At 52.4% G+C, this 27889-nt stretch overlaps 6 protein-coding genes across 6 annotated transcripts; 1 reads left to right on the plus strand and 5 right to left on the minus strand.

Annotated features, from left to right (window-relative positions):
• Positions 1 to 345: 345 nt before the first annotated feature.
• TRIVIDRAFT_38302 (uncharacterized protein) lies at positions 346 to 2766 on the minus strand (the record flags this gene model as incomplete). The annotated part of the gene is made up of 2 exons (XM_014094140.1): positions 346 to 2547; positions 2614 to 2766. 2 exons carry the CDS (start codon positions 2764 to 2766, stop codon positions 346 to 348), a joined length of 2355 nt encoding a protein of 784 aa, XP_013949615.1.
• Positions 2767 to 6403: 3637 nt separating this feature from the next.
• Positions 6404 to 8575, minus strand: TRIVIDRAFT_184820 (uncharacterized protein; the record flags this gene model as incomplete). Its single annotated transcript, XM_014094141.1, has 3 exons — positions 6404 to 7533; positions 7664 to 8141; positions 8208 to 8575. The coding sequence occupies 2 exons, from the start codon at positions 8133 to 8135 to the stop codon at positions 6404 to 6406; spliced, it is 1602 nt and encodes a 533-aa protein (XP_013949616.1).
• Positions 8576 to 11989: 3414 nt separating this feature from the next.
• On the minus strand, positions 11990 to 13521 carry TRIVIDRAFT_207154 (uncharacterized protein; the record flags this gene model as incomplete). Its single annotated transcript, XM_014094142.1, has 7 exons — positions 11990 to 12105; positions 12146 to 12208; positions 12435 to 12498; positions 12608 to 12708; positions 12963 to 13062; positions 13106 to 13392; positions 13467 to 13521. 7 exons carry the CDS (start codon positions 13519 to 13521, stop codon positions 11990 to 11992), a joined length of 786 nt encoding a protein of 261 aa, XP_013949617.1.
• A 3012-nt stretch (positions 13522 to 16533) lies between these two features.
• On the minus strand, positions 16534 to 16890 carry TRIVIDRAFT_228447 (uncharacterized protein; the record flags this gene model as incomplete). Its single annotated transcript, XM_014094143.1, has 2 exons — positions 16534 to 16831; positions 16886 to 16890. 2 exons carry the CDS (start codon positions 16888 to 16890, stop codon positions 16534 to 16536), a joined length of 303 nt encoding a protein of 100 aa, XP_013949618.1.
• Positions 16891 to 22325: 5435 nt separating this feature from the next.
• On the plus strand, positions 22326 to 23502 carry TRIVIDRAFT_165290 (glycoside hydrolase family 16 protein; the record flags this gene model as incomplete). Its single annotated transcript, XM_014094144.1, has 2 exons — positions 22326 to 22395; positions 22469 to 23502. The coding sequence occupies 2 exons, from the start codon at positions 22326 to 22328 to the stop codon at positions 23500 to 23502; spliced, it is 1104 nt and encodes a 367-aa protein (XP_013949619.1).
• A 1165-nt stretch (positions 23503 to 24667) lies between these two features.
• On the minus strand, positions 24668 to 27850 carry TRIVIDRAFT_37938 (uncharacterized protein; the record flags this gene model as incomplete). Its single annotated transcript, XM_014094145.1, has 6 exons — positions 24668 to 24808; positions 24872 to 25321; positions 25393 to 25644; positions 25705 to 27318; positions 27392 to 27624; positions 27796 to 27850. The coding sequence occupies 6 exons, from the start codon at positions 27848 to 27850 to the stop codon at positions 24668 to 24670; spliced, it is 2745 nt and encodes a 914-aa protein (XP_013949620.1).
• Between the last annotated feature and the right edge of the window lie 39 nt (positions 27851 to 27889).

The following is a 27889-nucleotide window of genomic DNA, read 5'->3' on the forward strand; positions in this document are numbered from 1 at the left end:
CCTCCGTCATAGCGATGATGAAATTGTGCATCACTTCTGTTATAGCCCACGGCGTCGGAAAGCAAGCTGGATCAAGCACCATGTCCCTCAGATAGCGGACGAGTCCTAGCTAAGAGGTCACAAGCAACTATTAGTGCTGCCCGCAAATCCACATAGAGAAGATCGCATCTTGGCTGGCAGATCGTCTGACAGGCAAGGGTCTTTCTGGCATTGTATGGCGGTTGCGTGCCATGGTCGTCGGCTCGTCGGGGCTCTCGGGGCAAGCCTTCATGATAGACTCGGGCAGGCAGCAATTGCCATTGCGGGCATAGTCATTGAGAATCATTCTTTTTTTCTTCTATTTATTCATTCATTCAGAGGTAGTCCAAGGGTCATTTTGTACATTGCCACGCATTTTATCCTTTCTCCGTTGGCAGACCAGATTGTATGGCACGGAATCATCGCAAAAGGCACCGACGGCCCAGCATCGCCGACATCCGACCACAGGGATGTCACACTGACAGCCTCTATATATGCAAGGTGAGGGGTTGGAGAGACTGGAGGTGTCAGCCCGAGGGCCCGAACTGAGCCCGCATATAAGGCTGAAAGCTCCTTTCGTAGACCTTCCCAATTGGTGCTCTCGTGATCCCGTGACGGGACATGAGCCAGAGTCGTGTACACCAGTGTGGCTGTTGCAGTGCGGACGAACACATGCCATGCTCTCCAGCACGACGACGTTGTTTCTGGATGATGGACAATCTCTACGCTGGTCTCCTCGATTTGAGATAGACCAACATGAGCGTGCCACTCTACCGTAGACTGTCGAGGAAGCTCTTCCACTTCAGCAGCGAAAAAGGGAGGGATGCATGATTCCGGCTCGTTTTGTTGTCTCAGTGTAAAAGTTGACCAGTCAGGCAGTCGTGCACGGGCCTTCTGCTCATCGCCCGCCAGTGTCATGTGTTGAAAGTTGTACTTGAGATCCCACGGGTCCAGCTCATTCTCATCGTCTTCGTCATCTTCCGGTGACCCATGAGCGAGCCTCCACGCAAGGCCAGCCGCTTGGGCGTTACTTTTCATCTCATCTGGTGAGGATGATTTAGCAAAGTAGGCTACCGCGCTTGTCCAAAGTTGAACTTTCATCTCAAGCCCAATTCGCCAGAGATGTTGTAAAGAGAGAACAACCTGCATTCCGTGGCTGGTCTCCGAAGGGGGTGGCAAGGCCATGGAGAATGGTATTAGAGGGATCTGGCCTGCAATGTATATGGCTCGGAGCCCGGTCTGCTCTGTTTTTGATGACAGAGCAACGTCAATGGCCTGGCTGTACGGACCAATGTTCGCTGGTGCCCAGTACGAACGAGACTGGACATGGAGCCCATTCCGGTGAGGATTTACCCCTGATTTCGGGACTGTGAGGAACACCATGACGCTGAAGCCGGACGGAAGTAAGTGGCCGCATGAAATGGTGACACGAGACGGCGGGTTCGCCCTTGGGAAAAGCTTGCCATACTCTGCGTTGATTTTTGGAAAATCTGCCATGTTACGAAGGATAATGGTGGTATTTGTTATTTGAGCCGTATCAAGAGATGAGGAGGAAACTAGTCCCTCGATTTGGCTGACAATGGACTGCATTTCCACCTCAATCGAAGTGCGATCCGCAGAAGGCTTGGCCAAAACAGAAAATCGGAGAAAATCGTCATCTTCTTCCAGTATCGTGGAGAACTTATTGCCCAGAATCCGTAGTGCGAGAGCTCCTGAAGCTTCTTCCCCTCTATACTCGGCCGTCTTTGTGCTCAAAACTCTATCCAAGATGGACTGAAACTTGGAATCAAACAGCTCAGGGCTCCTAATAGATGACTCTGGACTCGTAGCCTCATCGGCGTCTGTGTGTTTGTCTTGAAGCTGAGCTCCCCGAAGCATCACCCAAGTTGACCCTCCTCCTTCGTTGATAACTCGCCGCGTTTCCTCGGGAACATTTATCCTCTTCTTGAACAACCAGGCCGGTCCATCCAAGACAAGCGTCTCAAACTCGCCTCCCTCGCCCAGTGCAGCACCTTGTGGAGCACCAAACTTTCTCAGAGCGCTCTTCACTCGATTTACTCCCTCGGCGCTCGACACTCGCTCCCACAGATGGCCTTCATCAAGCCCGGCACTTGCCACTTTGATAATGCGAGCATCAAGTCCAGCCACAGCCATATCACGCAGCAGCTGAGCGTCATCTGCAACCTCATTTACAGGAGATGGAAGAACGGGATACTTCCAAAGATATGCCAGTGGAGTGAGGCCAAGTCTCATCGCAACTGACTCAACTCGTGTGCGCTGGTAAGTTGACAAGATGGCTCCGGAGCAGAGAGCGTTGGCCTCTGGGTGACGATCTTTGATGGCCCTGAGAAGGAGCAACATTGATTCCGTCTCATCAGCCTTGTGCTCTCCAGACGTGTAATCATAATCCCGTTCGTGATGCAGTGCCCCGCCACGGATAGGCTGTCGATAGAGGGGTAGACCAGTTGCTGCTGCATAGAGCGGGATAACCTCGTGGCCAACCGTCTGATACATGAAGCTATTCAGATCCTGCTCGCTGACATTGCCATCTTCAGCAGCTGGTGAAAACGGCTGCTCTGGGTCGATAAACTGCACATCGTCTACGGCTTCGTTGGCACCATCCACAGCTGGGAACAGGTTCGCCAGGGCCACGATGCGATGCCCATGGCGAATGCAGTGAAGCAGATTGAAGAAGCTGTCTTTGCCTCCTGAAATAAGCGCAATTACATTTAGTGATTCGGATGCCATCTTTTGTCGGGAGCCCGCCTTTGGTCCTGTTGATGCAGCGGCGTTGAGACGTTGCTTGGAGGATGCGCATCTTGCATCTCACGTGCATTTTTTTCACGCCCGGCCAAGTAATTTTTTTTTTTTCGTCCACCTTACTATCAGATCTACACACTCCACCAACACAACGCCTTTTTACCAAATAGCAGTGTCAATATGCTCGTAATTGAACACGCACACGTTAAAACACTAATTAACATCACGCTTTGTGGGTAACTAGAGTTGATACGGTACGTAGGGAACCTCGTCTCTTTTTTTGGAATTCACTCTCTCATCTTGTGCGGAGTGTTGCTGATCACCGGCGTCCCGCTGATAACCGCAACTCGCACATCACACCACCAAGCCCCAATCTCCAACACGAAGATAAGGCCATTTACGCTAACATGCTTAGCAGGATAGCTATCATAGACTACTCTTTCAGCTCGGGGACATGTTCTTTAGCAGACACGCCAAGGAAAAAAGGTCAACCACGGCTGGTAAACTAACGACACATCCTCCGTCACCAGCGTGATTCTACTCCGCACGAAGCTACGATAGTTACGGCGATCTTCCCTACTACAACACGACCGTCACCCGCTATCGGCGTTAGTAAACGATGGCCAGAATAACGGCAGATTACGATGAGTGCACGTGCTCAAGCTAGCCGTAGGTCTCTATTCAGCTATTACTCGCGTTGCTACGAGGCACCGAGTCAGGTACCGCGATGAGAAACGGCCTGTGCTACGGCCTTCCTTTAGTCTTCTGTGGGGGGTATCCATTGATTGCTCCAAATACCAGGTTATCCCATGATTGATTCATGCTAGCAGATAGTACGGAGTGCTAGTACTCGTACTTGTGCCGCATAGAAGGGCATGGACGGAGACAAGGTCAATTGGTGCTTATGGCGTTCGCCCGGTGAGCTGAGCTTGGACAAAAGTTGAGTGAGTGCTATCGGCCGAGTCTAACAAAACGCCCGCAGAGAACATTCTTCGAATGATGTTCACCAAGGAAAGGGCTCCGCAAAGGTCTCGGCGAGCAACATCTTCAGCTAGATCCGAGAACAAACAACATACGAGCACACTCCGAACTCCGTAATTCTCTGCCCATGGAGCCGATACGGGCGCACGTGTTGCACGTCCCCTTCGTGTCAAGACGCCCGACATTGTTCTTTTTTTCGCTTGGCAGGCCCAGTGCCACGGTCCAGGCACCCAAATTCCCCTTCTCGCCAAGATACTACCACCGACCAGCTGGCCGTCAAGTTAATTAACTGCTACTCAAAATAGTCGCTGCTTCGCCTCTCATTAATTTGCCGCCACCGTGGAACGCCATCGGTGCTTTCGTCAACGTCGTGGCCAAGCTTTCGCCTGTCCAAGTATGGAGTAGCCCAACTTGACTCTTTCATTTCCACCTTCCGGAAGCCACCCCACGCCTAAATTCGAAGCACCCTCGCAACTCGAGCTAGTCCAGGGACCATTCGCTAGTGGTGCTGTACCTTTTGTCGACCTGGGGGGGGGGGGGGGTTGTTCTGTCATGATCCCTCCCAAATTAGGGCGTCTGCGTTTCCCAAAGAGTGTCCCTTAGACCAGGCACGTTCCCTCTTCAACGGACCAGACGGGCCATACCCGGCCCCCGGATAGATTGCGCGAGAGATTAGCTCCATCGCAGATATGGAGTCGGCGCGGACACCTGTGCCTGCACACGTATCGTGCTCCGTGCCTGTATATTTCATACTACGCCGAAGGGGATAGAGAGGCCATCACTAGCGTTACCTCGCTCTCCAAGAGAAGCCACCGAGCGAGTCCATCCTTGAGGCCATCCTTGAGCGAATATGTGACAACTCACATTTTCTGGCACTCTGAGTAGCGTCCCCGCGGAATGGATCAAGCACACCACAAAGGAGATTTTTTCCTGCTCGTTTCCCAGGGACCTGTGCCTGTCAAGGGACCCCAATACCGACCTCAAACGGTGCTACCAGGCCCTGGACCGGCAATGGGGCCGGAGACTCATGGGCTTGTCTGCCCACCCCAGGCAGAACAAATCGAAGAGGTACATCCCCACATGTATAGAAGCGCCGTGGAAGGATAACCAAAATGTGAGCTGAACTCTACGCCTCACCTAGAGACCAACCAGGCAGGCATGGTTCCCTCCCAATATTGCTGCCTCCTCCCCCCCCTCTCCCCAGATAAGGGAGTAATATACCAGCGCAGAGCAGTAGCAGCACCCAGTAATGCCTCAATTCTCCACTCTCACCGGCGAACTTCTTCCATGAATGTTCTTTTGGCCGTTCCATTTCCCCGTTGCCTCTCCGAGACGGGAGATGTCACAGGTCGAACCTGTCAAAACGATTTCCCCTACCCTTCCATCCCCCTTGATGGCCCTTTCCCCCTGGAAAGCGTAGAGGGGAGGCCTGCTTTTGTTGCAGGTAGGTATCATGGAGTCAAGTCGGGTAAACGGCTTGAGAGCGTAACTCTTGTCGGCCGAGTGAAGCGTCCGTTGTTGGACAGCTCGTATGCTGCGAGGCATCGTTTCATTTGGCCAAGACGGCATGGTAAGAACGTTATCTGTGAAACCCCAGCAACGAGATGGTATCTATGTATGTGATGGTTGGTCCAAGTTCTACAGCATAGTGATAGTAGCAAGTACCAAGTCTGTAGTACGAGAATCACAATCACAAATCACAATTGTATTCAGTCACAGACATCCTCATGGTACGCAAACAAGTTCAACACATCAAGTGAATTTCCATCTATCTGCTATAGTCTAAAATATCCCAAGTCCCAAGTCTAAATTCTCCAAGTCTTTCTCCACGTTCACACATAAACACTTCACTGGCCACGGGCAAACATGTCACCATCTCAAAGGCACAATTCAGTATTAACTGGCAACAGTGTTTTTTCTTATTGGTTGGCATAGCGTCAAGTTAAACTTCTAACAAAAATTGTGACCCGCACACCCTGCCGTAACCCATTTGCCCACACGAGTGAGCAGCACAAAAATTATTTGTACTAAAAGAAAAAGGAATCAACCTCCAATGATGGGCGGTGCGATCCTCCCACTGGCCCAAATGCTTCCCAAGTGTCCTCTCTATGTTCAGTTATTCCCGCCATGGCAAACGACCTTTCCAGCCATCGCTCGCGATGGATTATCACCCAAAAGTGTGATAAGAGGGGCAGCCAACTGATTGGCGTACCGTCGTTGTTTCTGCCAAATATAAAAAAAAAAAAAAGAAAGAAAGAAAGAAATCTAATAATCCGCCATGCGCGCCAAAACAAACAAAAAAAATCATGTCCGAAAATTCCTCTTCCGAGTTCGAGCCTCTGTCGAACTTTTGTCATGATGCAAAAATTGTGAAGATACCGAGGAAGTGTCTCCCCGATATGTATAAATAAAAAATATCATCAGTATGATGTTGCAAGTCGATACAAGAACTGAAGGTTTGAAAATGCAATCATAACCGCTTGAGCTTTTTCCCTGTATAGTGTGATGTCCTCCTCTAGCAAAAGTGTATGTGTTGGAATAGGGCTTGCGCCGAAGCGAAGCAAAAAGTGTGTGGTAAAAGTGAATCATGTCAGGCGTGTATATAGAGACAGTCATAGACTATCTGTGAGATAGATGCAGGCATTTAGTCCGAGCGCTTGCGCTTCTTCTTGCCCTGGTCACCCTCTTCTGAAGAGAGCTCGCTGGCGCTTCCAGGGATCTCGGATGCAATCTGGAACAGGACCTTTCCATAGGTGTTGTAGTCATCACCCACAGGTCCAGTCATCATGCTACCATCATAGGTGGGCACGTCGGAAGAATCCTCAATGAGGTTCATGACGATGGCGCCACCAGCGTGGGTACGGGCGTGCTGAGCCAAGTTGTCGCTGCGAGAGAACTTCTTACCACACTCGTTGCACTCAAAAGGCTTCTCTTGGGTGTGGAGGGAGCGGTAGTGTCGCTTGAGGTGCTCCTGGCGACGGAAGCGTCGGTTGCAGAGATCACAGACGAAGGTCTTGGAGGGGTCCTCGGTCAGCGACTGCTTGCGACCGCGGCGGTTGGTGGGGGCGGGCATGGAAGAGGAGGGCTCATCAGAAGCGGAAGAGGCATTGGAGTCGGAAGCGGCAGAGGCAGCCTCAGTGGCGCCAATCTGCTCGTTGCCAGACTGGGAGCCGCTGGCAGCAGCGTTCATGATGGGCTTAGCGTCCTTGCGGTCCTTCTTCTGTCTCTTGTCCTGGTGGACGTCTGAGAGGTCAATGGACGAGGTCGGGCTGGGCAGAGAGGGGAACTGGAAAGTCTCGCTATCGTCGAAGCTCAGTTCCTCGTCGCCAATGAAGCTGCCGTGGCCCAGAGAGACAACAGAGGAGCCGGTGCAGGCTCGGGGACGGGAAATGTCCACGGGGTTGATCTCGCCGAGGTTGACAAGGCTGCTGAAGTCGGCTTCCGACTCCAGGTCAGAAAAGTCCTCAAAGGTCGGCAGGCCGCTGGGCAGCGCTGGGTTGAAGTCAAAGGTAGGCTGGGCAGCGGTGGCAGGCAGGTGCTCGCCCTTGATGTCCTCGGCCAGCAGGGTAAACTCCGGAGCCAGGGTGGGGTTAGAGCCAACAGAGACGGTCAGGTTGCGGGGATCGCAGAAGTCAACATCATGCTCAGAAGTGACGGACCGCGCATAGGGAGTTGGCGAGGGAGACAGAGAAGGGCATGAAGCTGTTGTGGATAGCATGTCGCTCGGGCTCGAGGTAAGCGAAGGCACCTTGCTAGCCTGAGATTGAAGGTACACTGCCCAATGAGGATTAGCCTGTTGCCCCGCCCCAGTATTCATTAAAGCGTCTTTTTTCTGTTTCTTTTTTTGGTTTTGGAACGGCGAAAGGAAGATTCGACGCGGAAATTAATTTCAGAAATCACTTACCAGGCGACAGGGGTGGAGAGGCAATGCTGGCCCAGTCCAGGACGAGGCTCTCGGTGGCATCGATGTTGTCCTTGATGGCGATGCCCTCCAGACCGGAGAACATGGGGTTCATGGGAGTCTGCAGCATGTCACATGCCTTGGGGCTGCCAACGGCGCTTCCCGAGGCGGACAGAGGAGGAGTAGAGGGGAAGTAAGGGTTGTCGCCAAACTCTGTGTCCAGCAGCATGGGCTTGCGGGACAGAGGAGGTGTGCTTGTGGGAGTCATGACTGAAGGGCCGTTGCTGTACAGGGTCGGGGGCTGTGAGCAGGAGGAGTTTGGTCGCGAGTACATGGGAGTGGGCGGCAGCGTAGGCACCATCTGGAAGGCGGCCATCTGCTGTGCGAAAACGAGTTGTCGAGGGGCCATCTTGTGCTCGTGGTTGTAGAAGTAGAACGCCTGCTGTCCCATAGCTTGAGACATCATGCCGTCCATTGTGTTCTATCCAGCCAAAGAATGTGTCAGCTCTTGAACATGTGCTTTGTTCTGCTTGCTTGCTTGTCTAACCTCGTAAGAGAAGAGCTTGCGGTGGCTTCGAATAGATATTAAACGTTAATAGTTATTGTATAAGTCGTAGTCCGTATTATACAATTGCCCAGGCAATTGGTGAGGCACGTAAAGAGTGGTTTTGGTTCTTCGTTAGGTTCGTCTTCGGATCCGGTGCAAAGAATGGATGGGCAGTCTTGGTAGTAGTGGTATATCACTATTATAGACTGGTTGCGATGGTGGGAGAGGTGAGGATGGATTGCGAATGGTTGAGCAAAAGAAGGGAAGGAATCTCGAAGAAATATAACGAGTTTCCGATGGAGACGAGGTCGCAAAAGAAGGGAGAATCGAGGGTATAAAATAACAAGATATACAAGCTCAAGGGTGGCCGATCATATGGATGATGTTGATGGCAACGGCGGGGGCCGTGGCAGGATAAGTAGGACGTGAAGCCCAAGATCATCGACGAGCAAATCGACCGATAGGCAAGAGAGCCCACCAAGTGGGAACGCTCCGTCGCCTCCACGCAGGCCTGTCCACTTCCACTTGTCTCACTCGACCTGGCCAAGAGCCAGGATCCGTTGCGCGGACATGACGGGACAGGCTTCCTCCCTGGCCCCTGTCGTCCGTGAGGTGTCTGGGGCGAGTGGTGTGCGAGTCCAGGGTTGTCTAGGATGTCTGGGACGGCCAGGGGTGTGTGAACCTTGAGAGCGACTGGCAAGGGCCTCCTGCTAGCACCAGCAACCCTGGTCGAGCCCATCTGTCGAGTCCGTGGAGGCGGTACGTACCTAGTGCCAGGCTAACGGCCAGCCTAAGAAGCGACCAGGGTGCGGCTTTGACGGTGATGAGTACAACTGGACAAAGTGGGAAGTTGACAAAAAAAAGTTGCCAATTCATGAAGCCCCCAAGCCCAGTCGAGTCGAGTCGAGTCGAGTCGAGTCGAGGTGAGGTGGATACAATGCCGGTGGGCCTCCTACCACAGGTATACTCGTACTAAGATGCGAAAGTACCAAGGTACTCGCACATGTACCCGTACATGTAACACGACGACAGGTCCTGCTTGGCCCTCGTACTAGCACAAGAGGTCAAGTAATAGTACCACTTGCAGTATAGCAGCAAAAGAGCCCTCTGTCTCTGCTGCTGGCTGGCGTTGACTAGCACGAGTAATAGTACATTGGTAGGTTGGATAGCATGGCAGATTAATGCAATGCCAACGGCCGTCCGTATTGGTAGCAGCAGCAACGTGCACATGGATGGCCGTCATTCGCCATTGGATTGCCATTGGGCGTTTGTGCCGTTGATGGCTTACTGGCCCGGTTTGAGTCAAAACCCGCGGGCGAGCATGGCGCAGCCACCCTTCTAATTCTGGATTGTGGGCTTACCAGTCCATACGAGCGTAACATACGAAGTGCATCCGTCCACACAGCAGATACAGGCACGGCTTTGCTGAGGAACAAGCATAATGACAGAGACACGCCGCCGCCTCCCGGATGCACCGCGACTGGCACAGCGCAGCGCTTCTCTCCACCGGGGGCTTGGCCTGGGTTTACGAAAAAAAAAAAAGCCACTGTGAGCCGAGCCAATTGCTGGTGGTGCCGTTTGTTCCTTTTTGGTCGCTTTTGTCTCGTTTTTTTTTTTCTGGCTTGTAGTTGTCGCGCGCATATCACATCACACTGGAGAGAGAGAGGGAGGGGAGGGGAGGGGCGTCCATAGCGAGATAGGTAGAGAGAGACAAGAGCGAGAAAAGACGGCATGCATCCCTCCCAATGCTCAAAGCCGCGTCCAAGAATGGCCACAGAGAGATGGATGCCTCACAATGACATCTGCACGGCGGCACAGCTGCTGATTGGGCCTCCAACGCGCAAATGCTGCACTGCTCCAACCTGTGCCGAGTCCTGGCCCCCATGGCGTTCGTCCAAGTTTGCTCGTCCATCTGCTGCTGATGCTACGCACACTCGAGCGCTGAGAGGCCACCTATGAAATCAGCGTCGTCAACAAGAATGCCGGCTCGTCTGCGGTGATTGCACCGGCGCCAGCCCGCTAACACCACTAACAGGTACCACCACCACTAAATACAGTGCTACTGCTAGCCCGAGGCTCGCTGTTGTTGTTGACAGGCTCGCTCTGTGCGCGCCATTTTCCGGCGCTGGCCACTCACAGGCCGGCACGGGCACACAGGAGCGCGTCACAAGCCCTGCATAATGCCGTGTCGTGATAGGACACAGCGCGTGCTAGCATCACTTTGATGACCCAGCTTGCACAAAAAGCCGCCGTCTCAGCTCTGCACACTGACGCACACCTCGACTGTGCACAGCCATTGGACCTCGAGTCTCTGGCGTCACACCTACGAGACGTCGATAAACTCCACCGCTGCAAGGCACATGATATCCTGATGGGCGATGCGCTCAGCCATCAATCACGCTGTCCAGTGGTTGTAAGTCATTCGACCTGCTAGTTGAAACCAGCCGTCAGTCACTAGCCAGGTAGTGGGAAGCTCGCATCTCGGAGGCAAAGACGTCAAACGCGGATCCCAGATTGGCCGACCGGAGGGCGGGTGTCGCATCCACTGCAGCAGAGCCCAGAGAGCTGTTTGGGCATGTTGCCGCCCAGGCTGTTTGATGGTGTGTTTGTCAGGCCAGAATGAGCGATGCCTGTGTTTGTGTCTTTGTTCTCGCACTAGCACCCAATCCAGCAGTCGTCACACACAAGGTTGCAAGTATACTATGTAGTCTATACCTCCTTGGCAATGCCTCTACAGTAGCGGCAGTATTTAGTAGTATTCTCTGCTTCATGCCTACGTTTAGTACGCAAATGATCTCGTCTGACGGTGGTCATCAATGGGCAGCTTCAGTCAAACTTGATCTGACATATTAGCCAATTGCCAGAACCAGGCCTAGCGCGTCGATCACAATCCAAGAGGAGCGGGTTGCATGTGAGTGGATTATTTTTATGTCTTGGATGCTGCTTAGTGCAGGTGGTGCTACCTCGTACAAGAATAGCCCGTCCCCACCCGTACTTGTGAAGACCAAGGGCTCTTTTTCGTCATCTGTTTCATAGTCTGTTCGTATGTGCTCCGTAATGCTTATGCATGGAGACACTTTTGTTTGTGTCAACTTGCTTGTGGTTCTGCGCGCTAGTACTAGCCGGGACAGTAGCCCACAGCCAGTGGCCACCGGGAGGCACACACAAGAGCAAATACGAAACACATGGGCGAGAGAGAGAAAGAAAAAAAAAAAAAAAAAAAAGAGGGAAAAAAAAGAAAAGAAAACCGTTAGATAACAAGACCGTGCTGGAGGGAGGGCACACACGACGCGAGCAAAATCAGAAAAAAGAAAGGAAAATACGGCAGCAAGTGGCAACTGTCTCGCGGCGAAATGAGATGCATCCCCGCCTGCAAACTAAAAAGCCCGTATTTGCTTTTTTTTGCTGTTTTTTTGCTTTTTTTTTTTCTCTCTTGCCTCTTTCCTGTTGTCCCTTTTTTTTCCCTTTCCTTTCTTTTTTTTATTGTTTTCTCGTTAAATCCTCGCTGCATGGAGTACCGTAGCATCCCCATGCCGTCCACCCCCCGTCTGCAAGCCGTGCTGCGTTGTCAATACCTCCCTCCCAGGCTGTATACCGCCTCGACCAAAGATTCCGGTGAAGCCTCTCCAACTTGCCTCTCCAGGACGCCCAACGTAGAACCGCGCTCGCTATCGCCTGGTGGCCCCGCGCGTTCCCGCAAAATGCCCCATTGAGGCTCCAGGCCACCCATCGCCTGGGCTGAGAATCGAGCCACGGCCGTCGACGGTGGCTTCTCCGGCCCGCTAAGCTACTGAGAGCACTACTGTACTCCGTACGGAGCCCAGCTCCTCTCCAGGCCCGATGGCTTTTCCCGCACGACGAGCCTTGAGAATCGCCAGTTTCACCATGGCCATGATGGCTGTTGAGGGCGAGTCATAGGCACTACAGTATAGACCTACTCGTGCGGCAAAGAGTGGAATCGCGCCCATTAGCATACGAGTAGTCGAGGACCATCTTCAGCTCTACGTACAACGTAGTATGTACTTGTATGGGGCACATCTACTGTACTAGAAACATCTGCCCGCATTTCAATGGTGCCTTGCTCTGATTGCAACCGTTGTAAGTAGTAGTACATAGTACCTCTGCACGTGCTCCCATGGAAAACGCAGAGCTTCAAAGGAAGCAAAAAGTGTCACCGCAATTACAAGAATGTGCGCTGTCAGGCAGGCCCCCGCTTTTCTTTTTTACGGTGTGCCTTAAGCGAGGCCTGGTAAACGTCCGATAGGCTGTTGGACGCAACTATTCCCCCGTACTATTGCCAGACAGCAGGCATGTGCAGCCACCACTTCAGTCGACATCTAACGGTGTGTCGTGGGATGGGTGGGAAGAGGTAGGTAGGTTCCAATTTGCACCTTACTTACTGTACTTGCGGTGTCTTTCCATCCGGGCCATGTAACGCTAGTCAAAACGCCGTGCAAGCCATGGTGCCCCATTCCCGGACTTTGGAGAGCCGGGGAAACGACTACGACAATGCATCACTGGCGACTAAACTCGGTGGCTTTCATGTTAGTAGGGACTTGTGCTATCAGTATCGGCCAAGGTGGTACTTGTAGGTAGTCTGTAGTTTTGCGGTGGAAACTGGCTAAGATAGATGCTTGGGGGGGATCCGCTACGCAGTAGTGTTTACGAATGAGGCAAGAAAAAGGAAGACTTCCTCTGGAAGCGATGATAGCCAGGAAAGGCTAGCGAGTTGGATCAAGTATAGTGCCTACTTACCCGGAAGGAAGGAATCTTTGCTATCAGTACCTATAGCACGGTACTGCAATCGTGCCATTGATTTGATTGCGTCTTGTTGACAGAATTCCAATTTCCCATCCTGTATACCGGGTAAGCAAGCACTGGCCTAGCATGTGATATACCATCGGGGCGTAAGTCGTCAGCATCCTACGTGCGGTGTGTGATGTGATAGACAGGCTCTTCCGCATGTGGAGGGTTTCATCCAATGCCTGGTGCTTTGGAGCGGTGTTGGTGCCTTTCCATGGTTGCCTGGGTACCGGCCAGAGACAGTACAAGGTACAAGTAGTCGTAATCTTGTGCCTGCACCATCCACCGATCATCACACACGAGATGCAAGCATTGGCTGCCACCGTCGCTAATGTAAACGGACTTATGCCAGATGCTGGGTTGGTGGCAGCGGTCCTATTGGCTGTGGTTTAATCTGAAACTCTAGCGCTGCATAAAGAGTCGAGAATGGAAAATGCATTAACAAAGTGCACAGACCCCTGAACCATGGGAACGGCTGCACAAGCGACAGGGGGACAAGAGGCGGCGTCATTTTTCTCTTTCTTGTCTCGTCTCGTCTTGTCGCCTCTTATCGATTGCATGGACTAACCTCTGCGCTGTACAGTGCTGTACTCGTACCCCCCCGGCCCAGCCCAGCCCAGGCAAGCGGCAGCCAATGCAGCAGCACCTCCAACTCGGAAAGAATCCACGTAACCTTGGGCCCTGGAAACGGCGGACCCGGATCATAATGTAATACGAAGTCCCATTGCTCCATAAATACGTTTTGTGCTCTTCACCGACAAACTCGAATAAGCGAACGCTCCGGGCAGAACTTGCTGATGCTGTGAAATTATGGGATGATTCTCCATCATCTGCGCATCCGACTTGAGCAGCAGCAGCACGTGCTGACGAAATGGGACAATGAAGAACACCTGGGGAGCACGCGCCAAACACAAGTGCTATCCGTCATGATGAAGCTCTAGCCACAAGAGGAAACAGCGTCAAACGATCAGGCACAACGAAGCCAACGGATCGCCCCAAGTCGAGCCACTATCGCTGGCCCGTCTCTGCGCCGCGCCGTTGGACGGGAGATGCTACGCCCAAGAGGGAGCGACCCCGTGTTGCTAAATGAAAGAAGGCGACGCTCCGCCCCGTACCGACATTGTGCCGGTCACTGATTGACGCCAGCCGCCACCCGTCGACCGAGTAATTAGATGAGCCACCGAGTTTGCGAGTTGCGGCCAACGAGGCGTGTGTGATTCGAGTGATTTGAGTGCGCAAGCGTGTGAGCAAGTGTGAGAGCAAGTGTGAGTGGCAAGCAAAGTGCCTGACACCAAGCATGCAGCCCGGTGCCCAGCATTGGTTGACCGACAAAGCGGTTGGCGAATAAAACCGCCCATGGCCGGGGTCATTAATCGTGGCATCGAATATAACTACACATCACATTTTCTCTTGCATTGGTCCCACGGATTCCAGCATATCAGCCCGCGCATGCATAACCCGCCGCCGTGACTGGACAGCGGCCCCCACCAATTGCTGGCGCTCTAACCATCACCATCAACCCTGCTGCGTGCACCCACTGCGCGGCGAAGAGACCGCCACTGCAGACGCAGCCATGCAGGAACCAATGCGGCCACTGGAACCCGCTGTATGCAGGTACCGGTCACAGCTTCTCAGGGCTCTTTCCGCCTCCAGCTTGGATCACGGCCGGGGGCTAGGGCCCTCGCCCCGACATGTAGTATGTACCGTACAGCAGCTGCCACGTCCTCCACGCATGGGTGGGATTACGCTGCGTTCTGCAGTACAGAGTACATGGGCCAGTGCTGTCCCTCTTGTGCAACTGCAGGCCTGCACTAGCACTCGGGCTACTTGGGACTTGTGCAATGCACGCTGCATCACAATCACCCCCGGGCTCAAACCAGCAAGCAAGTCTCTCCCTCTCCACTCGCCCAGCCAACATGGTCAGCTCATCGCCTTGCCGTTCAGAGCACAAGAGACGCCATTGCAGCCAAGCGTCGCGGCCGCCTCCACAAACTTGAGCTCCAGAGCTAATAGCCTAATTGCCATGGTGCTCCGGGTTGGCAAGTAGGCAAGGTGATTCTCAAGTGTTTGTACGAGCGCCAATGGAAGTTCGTCCGCAAAAGGCCCACCGATCCTCATTCCCGCCGTTCTGCACGGCCACCGACTCTTCGATGTCTTTGTCTCTCCCCCCCGGTCGGGTTGAATCTCAGAGATGCGGCACGGTACTGTCCTCGTAGACTGCATACCGCTGCGCTCAATTGACAGCCCTTGAGCCGAGCCGCCACCGACACCGCCAGTAGCCAGGATGGCGGTGATTTGACAGGTTGGGCGGGAAAAAGCTTTTTTTGCCTCCTCGCCAAAGACTCGCGGAACCGGCAAGCGTCCACCGCCTGAGAAAAGATTTCGGCAGCACCCTTGCTAGGCGAGCGTCTCTGGCATCTGCAAACGATAGATCGCACTACGGCCACACGGGCGGGCTTGAGAAAGCTCAGATGAAGGCCAGGGTCCCAGCACAGCTGTTGCATGTCCTGCTGGCAGACCGTCTTCTTGACTCGAACAATGACCCTGGCGGCCTGTGGCACCGGTCACAGGTTTTCGGATGGATGCGACAGCGTGCCCCGGACTCGAGCGAGAGCCCATGAATACCTGTAGATGTTCCATGCTGACAGGGGGGGAAGACGCAGATACACCGGTAAGTGCTGCAGGCATGGTACTAGTATTGGCCAGCAGCCTCAGTGGTCTGCTGTGAAGCTCGTTAAGCTGGGCAACCGTTGGCTGCTCGCCACCACTTGCTCGGGCTGAACCGTCTCTGCGGCTCTCATTGGTTCATATCTGGGTGCTGCCAGCAGTCTGCCCACCGTGAGGCGTTTTGCGATGCATCCTCTCTGCACGTTATATGTCTTCACCGTTGGTTTGTGTCCCTACTGCACGAGTGCCTGTGTGCTGTACGACTACGTCGTTGGCTTTTCGCAGTTACCCACCGCCTTACTCGTCTAATGTTTAGCCAAATTTGCCTCTCAAAAACCTGCTCTTTTGTGTCGAGCCAACAACAAAAGACTGGTCTACGAAGATCCCCAACCTTGACAGGAGAAGAAGAGTCGGCCGCAATGGCCAACCAGCGCTAACATGGTCGGCAAATCGAGATAACTTACCTGTAAGCTATCCATGCACTTCCATCTACGAGTAATGTGTGTACATTCTGTTCCTGCCTGGTCCAGTACGCCTAAGAGCGACTAGACAATATCATATCGACTACGGCTCGCGGAGGCCACAGCCGCGAGAGCGAGAGAGAAAAACTGAACCAATTTTGCCACCGCCTTTTACACCGTCGAATTCCAGGGACGATGTCAAGTGACTTTGACGGATGCGGACGAGTCAGGACTTAATCTCTCAGATCAAAACGACCAGGGCCCTTGCAGACGACCTCACTGCACAATGCGCAAGGACTAGCAACGGCCCGGATTCACAGCCGTGTGGCCAGCATCTCGCCCTGATACCATAGAGGCCTGCCCGACCGGGATCAGATGGCCCTTGCCACCGGACCCTAGCGGTCTACCCGCTCCCCGGATTTCTGCTTGGCCATGGCACCGCACCATGGCCAATTTGTCTCGAGGTCCACTGGGTAGAACAACGCCAGTCTTCTCTCCAGCCTTCGTTTCCCCTCCTCCAAAGGTCGAAGGCCGGGTTGGCGGTTGGTATAGCCGGCACCCACCAATCCTGGGCTCTTGGTTGCGCGAAATGCCCTCTGGTTTGCAAGTACAAAGTACGAGGTACCATTTGCCAAAAGAGGCCTTGATGCAACCATAATCACAGTCATCATCTTTCTTGGGAGCGGCACGGCCCTTTTACAGTTGGGGTTAGTGGCGTCGCCGCGCTTTCTTTTGGCATTTGCCCACCTCATCCGTTTTGCCACTTGCCAAATGTTTCAGCATGCTTCATCTTAACAGACCGCATTGCTGTATCCTCACGGCATATCGACGCTTCATGCCGGCACGGGGGCCCGTCTCTTGGGCGGGAAAAAGGGCTCAATGCTTCGGTTGTTCGCTGCCTATGGCCGACCCGCTACCAGGACCATGGTAAATGCGCTGTGCCAGATTAAGAGGCCAGTGGGGAGATATTCGCTGGCAAAAGACTAGCCAGGGCATCCCCCGGGCTAGCGCAGGTACGACTTATCCAGCAAGGGCTTGGGTAGGGCCAATTGGGCATTCCGCAACCCAAGCCCATGGAGCTTCTGGAAGGTTTCATGGCCCACAAATCCAGCTTCCATCCAGCCAATGTTCCCGGGTATTCGTCCTCGCAATGCCAGGCCCTCGACACTGGAACCGAAGGTCCCGGAAGGTGGTACGGCGGTATGGCGTATCCATTTCTGTATCCATTTCCGGCCTCAATATCGCGCCTGCTTCGTCGGCGATTCCAGAATGCCCAGGCATGGTTGTACCTGTCCAGCGGCGGACATGCTCGCTCGCGACTCCAACAGGCGATTCCGCGGCAATGAAATGGCGCCAGATAGGACAGCCGCTATCGGTCGAGTCGGGGTTTGCTGCCACTGGCAGCAGCATTCCCTTGTACTCTAGTACTGCCGCACGCGGGTAGTGTCTCTACTCGTGCTGGCATTCGCTGGCACAGGCGCCCCATGTCTCTGCCGGCAGTCGTTCGATGTTACCCTGCCGACGTTCGGTAGTACACAATGTCTCAGCACATGTCGTGCTACTGCCACGGAGTACTCCGTGCTGCTACTGCTACTGCACTGCTTCGTACGGAACTCGAGGATGCTCGCCCCGAGCTTCATGGCGTGCGAGCATGTACATACTAGTCAGTACGCAAGCACTAGTGACATGATCAGACGATTGGGGCCGTTGACTGCAAAGTGCGGAATGCGGTCTGTGAGTGAGCGGCAATTTAGGACCGCGGACGGGCATCAGACACAGAAGTGTTCATGCATGGCCGATCGACTACTTGGGCTATTGCTACGAATTGCGGGCGACAAAATTCAACTACTTCCCGCAACTACGCATTACCGTACGGAGACCGGATGTTGCGATCACTCATGTACCTTCGGGCCGCAATGTTTCACTTGCGCCGTTCCTCTTTTTTTTTCTTCCCTTCCCCCGTCGCCACCGTCCTCTTGCTCTCCAAAATAGAAACACTCAGCTGAAGTCAATATTGCGAAATGCTCTAGTCCACTCGGTGAATGTCATTCAATATTCTATTTTCACCCTGATGGGCCCTTGGAATGGGTATTGTGGAAATTAGAAAGACCTGACAAGCTTCTATTTCGGCGGTGGATCTCCAGATATTGAGGCGTATACGAAGCCCGTCTCCATCCAGGTACTATGACTGAGACCAGCAGCTAACGGCTTGGTGGTTCTCTAAAATTACATTGATAATATCGCTCCGGAACACTTGGAGATGGAATTCTCGCCTCAGTCAGTGGCTGAGCCCGGAGTGGACTATTCATTTCGAAGGCACGGCGCGGCAGCGTAGCCGAGTGGTCCAGCTGAGTTGGAAAAAGGGAAAGAAAAGCAACGGGCTGTGCACGAGTCTCCGGGCGCCCTTCCTCGGGGCTGTCACTGTGCTTCGTGGACAATTACCGATGTCCGCTGGATTACCTAGCACGGACATCAATACGAGCACGGACCCGGCTTCCAAATGGCTTTACGGGATCCGGTGGCAAGCGGTGCTCCGTCTGTTGTGATGATGAATGTCATTGCCATTGTGATTTTGATTCCAATTCTTTGCCACTTTTACTTGCAAGTATGCTCTTTTGCGATGAGGTTCCGGCTATGGTAGTGTCTTGCGGATCGCCTAACAAGCGTGAGCCAGCGGGAAGCATGATGTACATCCATTCTTTGCTTTTTCTCTCTCCCTCTCTCATGTGCTCTGTTTTTTGCCTTCTTCTGCCCGTTGTCCGTCCACAAAAGACATGACACGCGTCATTAGCTCCGACATGTCACTAGTTTGAAGTGCTCCCATATAGCGTGCCGGCCTACTAACAGCTGAACCAGAGAACAAGTCCCAATGTTGAGCTAAAGCAAGCTAAGGAGCACAGCTTATGACTTCTGACATCTGTTGTTTCCCTTTGCAATTATCTCTGTTTTATCTGTCCCCTCCTCAGGCCCGTGTGGCGTTATGGTTTGTTGCGTTTCCTCCCGTATCCAAAGGCGGGTGCCGGCGCCACGAATGCGGATCAGGCGAGGTGGAAATGAACCAATGTTTGAGTTGCCCGCAGAGCATCTGCTTAGTCGCTCCTGTTCCAATGCAACACTACACCACAGTATAAGCTGCAGTCTCGTTTTTCCCGTCTTTCTTTTCTTTTTTCTTGATTTTATCGGCTCACGCGGTAAGACGTGCACTGTACAGTACCTAAGGCATTAGATGACCTCAGGACCAGTCTAGTGCAAGAGACGGGGCTAATGGCATCCCGTCAGTGGATTTGAGAAATGAAGGGAGACTACCAAGAGGAAGAGCAGCAACAAGAATATGACAAAAAATAAAAATAGCCCCATGCGTCTCGGCCGATGTCAGCGGAGGATAAGCTCAGACATGCGATTGTTGCCTTTTCAGACACGGCTCAGAGTAAGACTTTTGAATCAGCCAAGTTGTACTAGTCGTATATGCCATTCAGATGCTCTACTCCATATACGAGTACTGCCTGATTCCATCACTTTTGCACTTGCTAATGGGAGACACACAGGTCCACACACTCCGATACTGGATTTGTTTCCCATTGATGCTACGCAACGGCTGTTGCTAATGGACATCTCTGTGCAACCGCATGAGACAGGCGGCATTCTCACGGCCGACCGTTGGGCTAGAGGGGTAAGATGTGAGGGGACACAGATCTTGATCACCTCTACGCTTGGACACTAGCACCTGATAACGTGGGCAGCCTCCCGTGCGTCTTACGATGTGGCGGCCTCTGTGCTTGCGGATCAGGCCAATGCTAATTCGCGAGTGAAAAAAAAAACCCGCCTTGCATTCGTAGTTTTGCCACTCTGAAAGTCGGGGAAGCGCATTGCCAGTGGCCGGTTGGGCCTACATTCCTGCAGAGGACTTGCGTACATGCAACGTGCATGATCAAGTCAATGCTTTGTTTCTTGTTTTTGCTTCGGCTCGGGACAGTCAGCGGGCGATATTATGGGGAAGCTGTCATGTTATTCATCCTATGCGCTGGGAGCACATGTGAGGTTCTCTTTTGGTTGGTTGAGGCCTGAAACAAGAAAACTTTGCTTTTTTCCTGCATCCTACTGGTATGTACGGCCAACAACACAACGGTCAAGTGGGCTGACTCCCTTGCTTTTTTTTCCCCTCTCTCTTTTCTTTTTCTCACTTTCTTTCCTTTTTTTCAGGCGTGGCTGATACAACGGCTAGTGAGTAGGACATGTCTCTTGTCTAATTGACGAGGCGACGGAGTCATCTTCCGCTTGAAATGCCAACGTTGAAAGAGACTTTTACGAATTAAGCAATACGAGCTCGGCTTGACGAGTGACACTGCGGTTGGTTGAGTGGTGATGTAGGATTTCGGGCCCTAAGGGAGGAGGGGTCTTGGGCAGCCCAGCGAAGCGGGGATGTGACAATGCAAAGTTCTCCCTACATAGGAAGCCGTGTCTGGGCAACTCTGTCATTGTCTCAATGTTTCCGATGAGATGCCGTCTGCTCGTACGCCTAGTTCATGCCCCCAGACAGAGGCGGGCTCAAGACGCCGTGTCCGTGAGGCTGCAAGGGCCCGTTCCCTGCGTTTGGGGTGTGTTTGTATCACGGCCGGTGCTGATGGTGTTGTCCTCGTACAAGTACGAGTACCTAGTATGTCAAGCATCGTGATCTTAGCTGCTGTCGGATCTGGGAGAAGCAATTCCTAGTGTGGCCATTCCCACACATGCGAGCAAGCCTGTAGCGTACAAAAGTTGCACACGTCACAACTGGGGCAGAGGGCCATCTCATGCCGTGCTCGCTACTCTACAAGCACAGGGTCTGGTACAGTAGAGGCCCCGTCCAGGACTCGCGAGGCCATCCGCTACTGGTAAACGGCACAATGGACGGCCCTTCACCGCATGTCCCGCACGATGCTGCCGGCCCTCCACCTTCGGCGGCCACGTCAGAAGGGCCCAATGGAGATGATTATGTATAGCTCCATTCTGCGTGTAGGGTAGGCCGGAAGACCGGCGGGCAGAGCTTCACCGAAATTCTCGCGCTCCGGCGCCGGGCCCCGCTTTTAGGCTCCAAGTGGCTGCGTCCAATCGGCTCGCAGCTGGAGGGGCCGGCCGTGCTACTGCGCCAGGTCCCAACCACCCGCTTTTACACTGCTGGGTACATTAGACAGAATGCAAGCATGTGCGAGCCAGTTGTCACTCAGTGGCCAGCGCATTGGGTGGGTTGACCGCCAAAAGCGCGCTGTTGGAGATATGGGGATGGGGATTGGGGAAGGAAGGCAGAAGTAACTACCGCTGGCTGCATATGCATTATGCAGAGAATTGGGAAAAGTAAAGTTCAATAAAGTAAAATAACTAAATAAATAGATAAATCATTAAATGGGTCAATTTAATTGATGTCTTGTAAGAAAATACAGCTGAGAGACTTGGCGGTAGGCGGTGGGGTCCGTTAACGCGAGGGAGGACTTGCCCAGCGCCTAGACGCACCGCATCATGTCCTTGCCTGGCGAGGCACGAAAAGCGAGAGCAAGAAGGAGCGGGCGAGAGGGAAAGAGAGACGTGATGATAGAATCACGAACACGGGTGACTTGTCCCGTAAACGGTGATGTTTCTGATGCGCACCTGCCTTGGCAATTGCCTCGATGACGATGACGAGGACAATTGGGAAGTCGAGTGGCTGGGAAGGTGCAAAGCCCCCGCTTATAACCAGCCATTTGCTTAAACCTGCATCTCAGCTGCAGCTTCATTTTTTTTGCTTTGTTTTTTGCAAAACAGCCCTATCATATCGCTATCTGTGCATTGTATTACTTTTTCTCGGGACGCTGGAATGCTGAAAGTATAGTCGAAAGCGACTTACAAACTTTCACTTCCATCCCTTGCATTGCTGTCGTCCATTTTGCAGCCTGCCTTGCCGTTAGTTCGACCACATACGCGAACCACTTGCTGCAAGTGACAGCATCACCAAGCTACAGCTCCAACACCATTTTCTCTCTCTCTCTCCGTCTATATCTCATTGGAGCCTTCTCCTTTTCTTGCGTGGCGCTAGGAAAAACCTTCTGCCACACAGGCTGCACGAAGCTGCATCACTTGCAGCCACCCGTCCTTCTCCCTCACGTCTCGCTCTGTCACTTTTATTGCTGTCCTCCTTGCAGCTATGAGACAGGCGGCGAGCGTTGCCTGCGCGGCTATGGCTGCATTGGCGCTGCCTGGAGCTGTTTTGGGGCAGACCTGGAGCAAGTGCAATCCGTTGACCACTAGTGAGTTGATCTATCGCCTCTGTTTCTGACGAGGAACTTGTTGGCTGACTGCAATGTCTTTGCGACACAACAGCCGGATGTCCCGCTGACACGGCTCTGGGCATGAGTATCAATGTGGACTTCACCAAGGGTGCCGTCAACTCCTTTGTCGCTTCTGGGTCGCCGACATATGACAGCAATGGCGTCTCATTCACGGTGGCCCGTGGTGGTGACGCTCCACAGCTCGCATCCGTGTTTTACATCATGTTTGGCCGTGTTGAAATCACTATGAAGGCCGCCCCTGGCGCAGGCATTGTCTCGTCAGTGGTGTTGCAGTCTGATGACCTCGATGAGATTGATTTGGAATGGCTCGGTGCTCAGCCCGATCAACTTCAGTCCAACTACTTTGGCAAGGGCCAAACGACGACGTACAACCGCGGGCAGTTCCACAACGTCCAAGGTACCCAGGCGAACTGGATCAAGTACACTGTGGACTGGACTCAGGACAGGATTCTGTGGATGGCAGGCGATTCTGTGCTGCGCACTTTGACACAGGCTGATGCTGAGGCGAATCAATACCCACAGACGCCGATGCAGGTCAAGTTCGGCTCTTGGGCTGGTGGCGATCCAAACACCAATGCTCCAGGCACTGTGCAATGGGCCCAGGGGCCTACGGATTTCAGCAAGGGCCCCTTCAGTATGTTGGTCCAGAGCATCACTGTCACAGACTACTCTACTGGAAAGCAGTACGTCTACAGCAACAACTCTGGCTCGTGGCAGTCGATTCAAGCCGTCGGCGGCACGATTAACGGCAACGCCAACAACCAAAACTCTCTCACAATCACAGCCAGCAATGCCGCCGCCAGCACCCCAACAATCGTCTTGTCCATTCCCGTTGGCGGCATCGGCACGGATAAAAGCCCAGCTACCGCCACACAGACTGGCTGGCCGTGGGTGAAAGGTGCCACGCCAACAATGGGCAGCATTCCTAGCGGATGGCATATGAACCCAGATGGCAAGATTGCACGCAACGCCGGTGCGACATCGGGCGTGCCTCTTCCGTCGTTGTTGGTGCTTCTGCTGAGCCACTTGGCCATTGGTGCGTTGGCCTTTGTTGCAAGGATATAATGAGTTTATGAGCAAGCCAATTATGGGTTTAATGGTTGATGTGTTATTAATGAATGATGGGGGTGTGTATATTGGGAAAGAGAGTCTCCTACCGCGGTTTATAAATTGGGCAAAGAAGCAACAGACTTGTGCTCCACACGGGGATTGCATTTTTATCGGCGTTGCATCGCATCATGCGTTTTGGACACTTATTATAGATGGTATCATATCGTTATCTTGGTATTGAATATGTATATATCCTCCCTATAGATGTAGAGATGCTACTGGGCATTTCCAAAGAGTCAATACTATCTTCTACTTGTCAATAGAGCAGTAAAGAATATTTTGTTCACAAACGGATATTATATATTGGTCACACAACAACGCGCGGTTGTCGACAAGAAACGATACCACATGACCTCGTTTTCATTGACTCATATTTTTCATTTTCATTTTCGTAAATACAACCCGTCTTTCCATCCTTGTGTAACAGATGCTTGTAAAGTACTTGTATAAAAAAGAAGTAAAGCCATTAATAAACATATTTCATGTATAGCAGCATTTGTATCGACATATATAATCAACTGAGCAAAAAAAAAAAAAAAGTCAATTAAAACAATACGGCATGGCCGAAAACCTCAAAAAGCTCAAGCCTCTCTCAATTCCTCGCTATGAATTTTTTTTTCTCGCTATCTCCTTGTCCTCCCCTCCCCTCATCTCACTCTTTGAATGCGTCCCTCGGAAAAAAAAAAAAAAAAAAAAAAAAAATCTCTTGTCAATCGTAAAGAAAGAAGAATTCTTTCTGTCCCGTCTACCCTTCCACTCCCCCCTGAAATAAGCACATTGCGTGAGCCCACCCCTTCCCCTCCCCTCCTTGTTCCTCCCTTTCCGCCGTGGGCGTTCATGTTCCAAGTTTCGCCGTCCGCCTCTAACTCCATCGTACAATGTTCGTGGAGCCGTGAAAATAAAATAAATACTTGTAAGTGTCGTTTTGCTGCGCCGCGTCTACCTGATATGGCCGTATTCTGAGGTGGGAGTACCACCTTTACCGTGACATGTATATATATTGTGAGAGGGAAAAAAACAAAAAGCAAAGCAAAGGAATTAAGAAAAAACAACTCTCAGCAAATAAAGAGTAATGCGAATGCTTCGCCTCTTGTATCTGCCTTTGGGGCAAATTCTATCTCTAGAATTCCCAGTCTTCTGCGTCCTCGACTGACTTGATAGCCCATCGGAACTTGTCTCGGAGCGTCTTGGAGAAGAATTTCTCAATAGGAACGTCAAACTTCTTCGAAAACACCACCGTCAGACGAGGGTCGATGTAGTTCTGTGGCTCATTGTTAGCACGCTCATATTTTTTTTTAGCAACAGTATCGTCAGGGGGGCTTACGATCTTTGAAGTGCTCAGAGCAACCTCCTTGTTGCCATCACGGTCTTCGGCCTGTGTTTCAAAGACCCGGATGCGCTCGTCAAGCTTGTCAATGGCGGCCATGAACTTCTCCACGCTTGGTCCTCTGCCCTCGGCCTCGACCTTGTTGGTTTTGTTCTCCTTTTTGAACTTGGTTTCAAGTTCCTTGACTGCCTGGAGACGCTCTTTAAGCTCCTTTTCAGGCAAAACTCGTTCCTTGTTAGCCTTGAGTTTCTCGTTATCCTTCTCAAATTTCTTGGTAATCTTGGTGCGCTGCTCTTCAATCAGGAACTGCTGGTGCTCCTTGATCCATTCATCATCGAGATCTTCATCCTTCTCAAAGAAAGCCGCGCCCTTCTTCTTCTTCTGAGTTGGATCAATGTCGAGGATCATCTTCTTGGTTCGCCATTTTTGGTACCTGAGGCCCTTGATCTGATGAAGAGTTAGCCTTTTTGTCTTTGTCTTTTCGCTGTTAAAAGATGGAATAAGAGAGTGAGACTTACCCGATCTCCAAGCTTTTGCATCTGCTGCTCGTGCCCTGCGCCAACAGTTCGCTTGTGATTGCAAAGAATGGCGACCTTACGGTTGCAGTCATTGTAAAGCTTCACCTTCTCCGCAATGGTGCCCCGAGAGCGTGGGTCTTTTCCGAGTTCCTTGAGCAGCTCGGACATGGTGTGGGACGCATTGTAGGTACGGAACACTTTGGCAGTCAGTCCAGGCATGTAGCTGTTGAGATGCTTGTTCAGTTGAGACGTCTGTCGTTTGTAGTTAGTAATCAGCACTGCCTAGTCTAGATGGGATACATTGCTCCTTACGTTGAGGCGGTCGAAGAGATCATCGCCGTCCGTCTTTGGCGCCTTCTTGAACAGTTTCAAATTCTTAAAGACTTGAGGATCAACACGCGCCGTTTCGTTGTACCTAATACTGTCCTTACCCAGAAAGTCAAATGTGACTTGATCTGGGGGCTGCAGGGAGATATGCTCGTACTTCAACGAGCAGCAGCCAACAGTGTCGGCTTCATTTTCCGTGTCTTTCTCATTTCCAGCTCTGAGCGCAAGTTTGTCGATCAGGTACATGGCTGTCGCCCGCTGACGATCTGCCATGACTTCACTCTTAAGGTCCTTGGTGTAGTCGCGGCGGATCTTGTCAATGTGTTTTTTGAGCTCACGAGCCTTTTCGAACTTCTTGTAGTCACTCTGTCCTTTCACATCACTGGCAGCTCCAAGCATGACGTACTTGTAAGCACCGTTGATGTTTTCCTGCCACATGGCAAGCCAGGTAGCCTTCTGGTCATGCTGGACGGCTTTCCACTTGTGTCCCGCTGGCGGAGCTGGCACCTTGGCACCTTTGCCAATATTGATGGTGATCTGTTCCGGCAAAACTCGAACTTTGACTTTACCAGTCTTGGGATGTTCACCTCGCCCACGGAACAAACTGGGAGGTTCCACTCGGAAGTTGCCAACCTTTTGCTTTCTTCCATCCCACGTACAGTAAAGGTACGGAGCCTCGAGTGCATCTTTCTCAGCCTTAGCAGCTGCTTTCTCCTCCTTGGTCATGCTCTTCTTGGCCTCATTTTTTGCTGCCCAGTATTCTTGCATCTTGGAGAAATCGCACTTGTCCAAGCTTTTGATGTCAACCTTGTTTCCCTGGGCATCTTTCGCGCCGTGCTTCTTGATATATTCGGAGAAGTCGGTAAAGAAGTTCTTGCGGAATATAGGATTGTCCAAGTGATGGGTAGATGCGGCAGTCATCATGGCAACCCAAAAGGTAGCGACCTCCTCTGCTTCCAGACCGAGTGTGACGGGTTTGCCATCGTAGTACATCTTTACGTGTTTCGGAAGGGGTTCATATTCTGGCGCGAACAGAACTCCGTTGTGTTCAAGGGTTTTCCACTTGATGCTGTCGTCCTCCTTCTTCGGCGCATTCCACCACTCGAATTCTTCCTCCTCCTCCTCCTCGCTAGGTTCCTTGGATTTGCCCTTTTTAATATCTTTGGTGTCCTTTGCTGAAGCGGCCTTCTTCCCCTTGGCAGAAGCGCTAGCCGGTTTCACCTTCTTGGAGATGGGAGCATCAGAATCGGACTCCTCTTTCTTCGGTGCAGTGGACTTTCTCTTGATGGCTGAGCCATTGGATTGCCGCTTTTTGGCCGCGAGAGGCAGGTCATCATCAGATTCGTTCTTCACGGCCTTCTTTGGTGCAGCCTTTGCCTTTGCCTCCTTAGCACGAATAGCCTTAGCCTCCTTCTCGGCCTTCTTCTCGATGTCAGCCTTCTTCTTAGCCAGCTTGACACCAAGAGGCTGCTCATCAGAGGAGGACTCGGGCAGCGCGGTCTCCTTGTAAGAAGGAGGCAGCTTCTTCACCCTGGCTTTGACCATGGGCTCATCGTCCGAATCGGATTCCTGGACCTTTTTGGATCGTGGTCGTTTTGCCTAAGCGCCAAGCCGTTAGCTGACTGTACCCATGACACCGTTTGCCATCGTCGTTGCGAAGGGCATCACCTACCAGAGGCTCGCCATCGCTTTCCGATCCATCTTTGTAATCGACTTGTGTTATTGAGACCCGTGATTTACGCTTCGCCCCGTTTGTAGCGGGCGAATCCAAGTCCATTTCGCCATTTTCGACAGGTCCGTTACGGATGGACAGTCCCGCCATCCCAGAGGGCTTCTGAGGCACAGACTTATCCAAGGCGATGTCTTGAGCGCGAGATATCTTGGAGGATGACACTAGAGTTGATGCTGCGATTAGCCAAGTGCCAATGCTTACTTGCGCGCGATTGGACATGGATCGATGCGTCTCCCGTAAGCGCCGGCGCAGTCGCAGTCGCGTGTGCTCGGGATATGCCTGAGTTGGGAAACTGGCGGAGGAAAAAAAAAAAAAAATCAAGAGAGAGTGTAGAGGAGACTTACAACGCCCGTTTGGCCTCGAGAGAGGCATGTCATCGTCTGAGCTGTCGATACCCATGGTTTGAAGCGAGGACCAGCTGGCTCTCGGCGGACGCAA

The sequence above is a fragment of the Trichoderma virens genome (genome assembly GCF_000170995.1).
Source record: "Trichoderma virens Gv29-8 chromosome Unknown TRIVIscaffold_92, whole genome shotgun sequence".
Classification (NCBI taxonomy): Eukaryota; Fungi; Ascomycota; class Sordariomycetes; order Hypocreales; family Hypocreaceae; genus Trichoderma; species Trichoderma virens.